This window comes from Kryptolebias marmoratus, linkage group LG7 (assembly GCF_001649575.2).
Source record: "Kryptolebias marmoratus isolate JLee-2015 linkage group LG7, ASM164957v2, whole genome shotgun sequence".
Lineage (NCBI taxonomy): Eukaryota > Metazoa > Chordata > Actinopteri > Cyprinodontiformes > Rivulidae > Kryptolebias > Kryptolebias marmoratus.
The window spans coordinates 22,393,517-22,399,294 of NC_051436.1; the positions used below are offsets into that span (position 1 = coordinate 22,393,517).

Consider the following 5,778-nt stretch of genomic DNA (forward strand, 5'->3'; position numbering starts at 1 on the left):
TGTCTTACTGCGTCCAACCTCAGCAGCGATGGCACGTTGTGAGAGGCCTTGCTTATGCAGCTCAACAATCCTACCACGTTCAAAGTCAGTGAGCTTTTTTGCTTTTGCCATCAGGAGGTCTTGACAGTGTAAAGACTTGACAAAAATGACATGGAATCCAGATTTTTGCACAGCTTTTGGCTTTTAAAGACTATGGTCTTAAACTTTTGATCAGCTGAAAAAATCATGTTTGAGTGTAAATGCAGTTTGCAGAAAATTCCCTGCTCAAAAGTTCTTGTCTATTCAACATTGTGAAGCTCTACTTAGAACCTTCTCAAGATCCAATAGTGCAAAATGCAAATTCTTGCAATTTTTTGACTGGTGTTAAGATTTTGATCAGGAGTGTATTTAGTATTATTTTAACATTTTACAACAAGTATTTTTTTATCATTTTCTTTCAACTGATGTTAGCTTTAAAACAAATTTGAGTTCTGCTTTAATCAAAGGACCAGACATAAAACTTTTTGAAATATCTTTCTGAACCCCACAAGTTGCTTATTTTACAATAGTGATTCTGATTAAGTTACTTTTACATCAACATTTATCAGTAAACTTAAAAAGAATTTAAATGGCCATGACATCCTCAGCAGTTTTTCCTTTTAGTGTACTGTCTGCCATCTGTCTCACCTGAACAGTTGAGTGACTGAGCCAGTTCAGTAGCCATGACCTGGATGATGAGGCCGATTCGCAGCCTGAACATCTCGCTAAACAAGCTGGGCTGAGTCCTGATGCTCATTGCCAGGTACACCATGATCTCCTGGTAGAGAGAATAGAACGGAGGTAAGTGAAGAAGCACTGTAGGGACTGTTGAAGATGTAACCTACCTGAGTGAGGATGGCCACGCTGATGTTGTTGTCGCTGGCTTCATCAATGAGAGCAGACAGCTGGTCTGGAGGGATCGGAGCCGTGATGGTTTTCTCCCTTGGTTCAGGAGGAAGACCTACGGTCAAATGCTTCTGGTGTGCCAGCAAATCGGAGCAGGCCTGGAGAGAAATCACGACCGATTCGAGGAGAGGACTAAAATATGACGAGGCAATACACATAAATGCACTTGTTTATGTGGCATACCGAGTCAAGCTCCTCCACCTTCTTCTTCAGCATGCCAGAGATCATTCTGATAAGCCCCCAGTGTTTGAGATCACCAGCCTTCTCATAAAGATCAGTCAGTAAAGATCTGACTGTGCAGCCTTTACTGTACAGCTGAGTATCCCATTCCATACCCCTGAAATATGAAATACAACACTGAGGATTTAATTCCTTCAACAATGTCTGATTTTTTCACTCCTCTGCTTCATGTCAATCACAAAATATTCATGTACCTAAAATATAAAGTTTATGATGTTCTGTAAGGTAGCTTTAAGAATATGTACTGTATTGTATTGATTTTGTTTGGAGTCCAACGGTACATGTACTTGTACCAACCACAACATTACAGACTTTTAGTACAGGTACATCAAAGTGTACCATGAATATGTTACTCACAGGTGATCACTGCTCCCATCTAGAAGCATGATCATGTTTTATTTAACTGCAGTTTGCTACCTGCCATGACAGTAAATAAGTACAGGAAGATAATATTTAGACACTACATCACTCTACATTTTTTCTCTCTGCTCCTGGTGGAAGGCGGACGTGTTTTTTTCTCTCCATCTCTTTCTCCTGAACCCCCCTCCCCCCTCTCTGCCCTGCTCTCTTTTCGGAGCCTCTCTTTGCATATTCTCCAAAATTTAAAAACTATGGGTCTGGACAGCTGGTCTCTTAACGCAATCGATCAAATTTTCTCGACAGGAACACTGAGCAAGGGAGAGCCCGCCTGCCCAGATGGGACATCATTTGCTGGATACACAATGGATTCCTGGCATAAGTGGAAAATTGTATTTCTATCGATTTTGTCAATGGAAGACGTGGAAGATCTTTACATATTTGGGTTTTTGAAACAGGATTTCTGCTGTTTGGATTAGGCAGTTACCTGACATATCGTCAAATTCGTTTGATGGGTTCGGCGATCTACACTCAGACTATGATGTTACAGGAGCAGAAAGTTGCAAGTTGGATGCGATCCATTTACAGGATTGTAGGCTAAATGTGGTTCCTGAACTCAGGAATGAAATGGGATAGATCTTGGAGAAAGTTGCTTGCTCTGAACAGGCAGAATGGACCTGGAATTTGGCTGTTTGGATTCGCCATTGAGACGTACCAGCAAGACTTTCAAGGCAGACGGAAAACATAAGTCGGCCTGACCCAAAACAATTATTGTTATGTGAATCTGGCTCCCTTATGCTAACCTCGTCTGGCCAGCTATCTTCAATTTTCAACTACTCTGAATTATTTAATTCAAACAATGGCAAATCAAAGATTTTGTTTTAATTTTTCAATAAACCTTTCAAACCCCAGCTTTTTTTCTATCTCACTTATACTTTGCTGACTACTGTTACTCCCTAATGTCCTTTTTATTAACAAAGTTGACATGATTCATCTGTTCTTTGATCCAAAATTTATGACTCCAACTTTCACCCAACCCCCTTTTCCATCCCAGTCTCTCTCTGCTTTCCAGCCCCCTGTCTGACATTTTGGCTCCAAAGCCACACCTCCAGACTTCGGAAGAGCTATGGACAACTTTGGCCCTGTGTTGTTGCCGTTTTTTGGACTTATGGGGATTCTCCTGAGACTTCAGGAAGAGAGGCGCAGTGGAAGAAATGCTCTGGATGCCGCGATTGCTGCACAGAGTAGGACAGCTGTTATCCGACGGAGATTTTAGGCTTTACAGCGCCTTCAGCTGGGGGACAGACGGCATAAACGTTGCAGGGTAAGCAAACACTGTTGTTTATAGTCCTATTACTATAAAACTTTTAAAACAGTACAGTTGTTTTCTTCGCTCTTCTTACGCTTCAATCTGGCCACACCCACGACCAATGAGTGAACAGGAGTTAAGCTTGCATCACCCATGAAAGCAGGGCCGGCCCAGCTGGCCCTACTCCGAAGCAGGACCAAAATAGCAGGGACCGGCCTCGAAAAAATGCTGATGGAAATGCGCGCAAAGCAAGCCGAGTAGAGTGGAGCCGGGACCTTAGAGCCCGAGGAAAAGGGGCATGAGTCCCGGCTTGATTTATGCCTATTGTCCCAAAGTTTTTTATTCATATTTTCTTTACCAACACTGATGGTCAGGATGGCAAAGAATTTTCCAAACGGCTGCAGTCGTGCTTTAAATTCTTCATCTTTGAGCCACTTTAGCCAGAATTTGCATTTACTCCTTCTGTGCACCGACTGGCCAATTACCAAAATGATTCTGCATATTTTGCTAATATACATCATGGCAATAATTTATTACCGAAATCCTCTTTGAGTGAGTCTAGCCTAGAGATTTCCAAAAATTGCCCATCTTATTTTTACTGAAAACTAAAACATTTTAATGCCCACTATTATTTTAAAATTAAGTTACCAGTTAACAAATCTTGCCTGGCTTTTCATGACATGCAACTTTAGAGCCTTGTCACTTACAAAGATGGTTTATTTTTCTGTTTCTGTTTCCACAAGAATTATTGTCTCTTTAAAAGTTATTAAAAACAGCAAGAGAAAATAGTGAGAAAATAGTGTGCAAATCTTACTAGTTTTATTACTTGTAACTGGAACACTGATCAGGTTTGACCTAATTGCCAGATGCAAATTCTGACTTTTATGGCTCATGCGACAGAACAATAAACTACCTCTGACTGGCACCATAAAATAAATAAATAATAAAGTCGTTGATGATTTATGACAAAAGTGTGCCAAGATACTTTGGTTTGTTTCAAAGGGTTTGGTTATGTAAACTACCTTTTACCAACATTTTACTGACTACATTAAAACTTGCATCTCACTTGTCTTTGAAGAGGATGTAAAGTATATCAGCCTGGTCCTGGAGATTTTTTGTGTCTCCTAACAATTGGACCAAAGCGCTGTAATCGATGACTCCACTGGCGTCTTTGGGGATGCCGCTCTCTATTGTGATCGACACCTCTGAGCTCTGGAGAATAGAGATGGAGAAATGCTTGGGCACAGCAGACAAAGTGTGGCTGTAAAGCCTAAAATTTAGTGTTTGTGAGAAAGAAGATAGTAGAGAACAAAAAAAAAGAAAAACAAACAAAAAAACTGGGTTAACCTGAGTCTCTTGTGGTACAGAGGTTTCTGGGAGATTCAGGTTGAGCGATGGTTGACGAGAGCGAAACAGCTTGCTTGGTAGGTACATATTGACATCTGGACAAAATAAGAAAAAAAGGTAAAGTCTGGATAACCATAATTTGTTCTCAATATCAAAGCTGTTGTTTAAAATGTTAGTTTGTTGAGATGACTCACTCCAAAATGAGTTCACTCACTGTGAATGTTGAGATCCTGAGCCTTACTCATCAGAGAAACAATTTCCTTGGTTTTGGTGGCTATGGCCTTGAATCTGCCCAGACCTCCCACCTGAGGCTTGACCTTCTTGGGCGCGGAGTGGGCCAATAGGTGGTCCAGGTATTGCGCAAGGTCGTCTGCCTCTGGAGTGCGGGTGGGGTGTGGAAAAGTGGAAAAGAGAAAGGAGTACATAATGAAGAACATTCTATGGAGTTAAAGTCCCTGGCAAAAGTATTTACCCCCAGTGGATGTTTTCTGCTTTTACTGCTGTCTTAAATCAGTCATGATCACTAAAAAAGACCTTCTTTACAAAAAAAAAACCCTTCCATGTAATAGTGAAACTAAATCTCTACAGAGTATTATTATAATTAAATAAAAATATTTGATGTAAAACAAGTAGTTGCATAAATATTCACCCCCATTAAAAAGACTGTCCTAATTCAACTCAGAGAAAATAATTTTGAAAATTACAAGTCAGAGGATGGATACAAAAGAATTTCCAAGGCCCTAAACATCCCCAGGAGTTATGTTAAATCAATCATCAAGAAATGGAAAGTATATGAAAAATATGCATTTCTACCAATAGCAGGCCATCTTTATAAACTTAGTGACTGTAAAGAAAGAGAATAGTGAGAGAGACCACCAAGACACTTGTGAGCTCTCTGAAGGAGTTCCAAACTTCAGCAGGTGAGATGGAAGATACTGTACAACTGTTTTCTTTCAAAGCAGAACAGCATGGCTAAACAGCCTGCTTAACCATTTCTCTACCTCTTTTTTATTGTCACTGACAACCTAGGCCAATGGTGTCCAACCTGGCCCTGGAGGAGCACTATCCCACATGTTTTAGATGTTTCTCTGCTCTTCAGTAAGTTTTCAAGTTCTGCAGAAGCCTGGTAATCACTCAGTCATTCAAATCAGGTGTGCAAAAGCAGAGAAACACCTAAAACATGCAGCATAGGGGCCCTCCAGAACCAGGATTGGAAACCACTGGCTATCATACAATTTCTTATCCTATATAAATGCATCCAGTAACTGTTTGAACAAAAATAAGTCTTCATCAAAAGAAGGCAAGGGTGGAAATTAAAAATTTGTCCATCAGCCATAATGGCTGGTGGACAATTTTTTTTTACCAGCCACTCAAATATTTTACCAGCCACTATTTTTTGTTGTGACAAAAAGTTATTTCATATGATGATGATAATCGACGTGGGTGGAGCAGTTGTGGTGCCCTACAAGCTGACTACTCTTGAAAAACAGAAAATAAAATAGCTTCTCATCACAACACCTAATTGGTGTTAGACTGCATGTAATCTGCAGTGGATCGAGTGCATCATATGGGTTTGCAGTGAACTGTTGTAATATTTTTAT

At 40.3% G+C, this 5,778-nt stretch overlaps 1 protein-coding gene across 10 annotated transcripts in view; it reads right to left on the bottom strand.

The window, feature by feature from the left end:
* Nucleotides 1–5,778, bottom strand: part of phka1a (phosphorylase kinase, alpha 1a (muscle)) — a 50,501-nt gene that overhangs the window by 20,983 nt on the left and 23,740 nt on the right. For all 10 annotated transcript variants that reach the window (XR_003038427.2, XR_005233393.1, XR_003038426.2 and 7 more), the window contains exons 19-24: nucleotides 4,392–4,553; nucleotides 4,178–4,272; nucleotides 3,897–4,042; nucleotides 1,108–1,261; nucleotides 864–1,022; nucleotides 667–796 (exon numbers count right to left, since the gene is read on the bottom strand). Coding sequence is in view for 4 of the 10 variants with exons in the window: in XM_017440249.3 (XP_017295738.1) it covers nucleotides 667–796; nucleotides 864–1,022; nucleotides 1,108–1,261; nucleotides 3,897–4,042; nucleotides 4,178–4,272; nucleotides 4,392–4,553 (846 nt within the window). In the remaining 6 variants the exon portion in view is untranslated. The remainder of the gene's footprint in view (nucleotides 1–666; nucleotides 797–863; nucleotides 1,023–1,107; nucleotides 1,262–3,896; nucleotides 4,043–4,177; nucleotides 4,273–4,391; nucleotides 4,554–5,778) is intronic.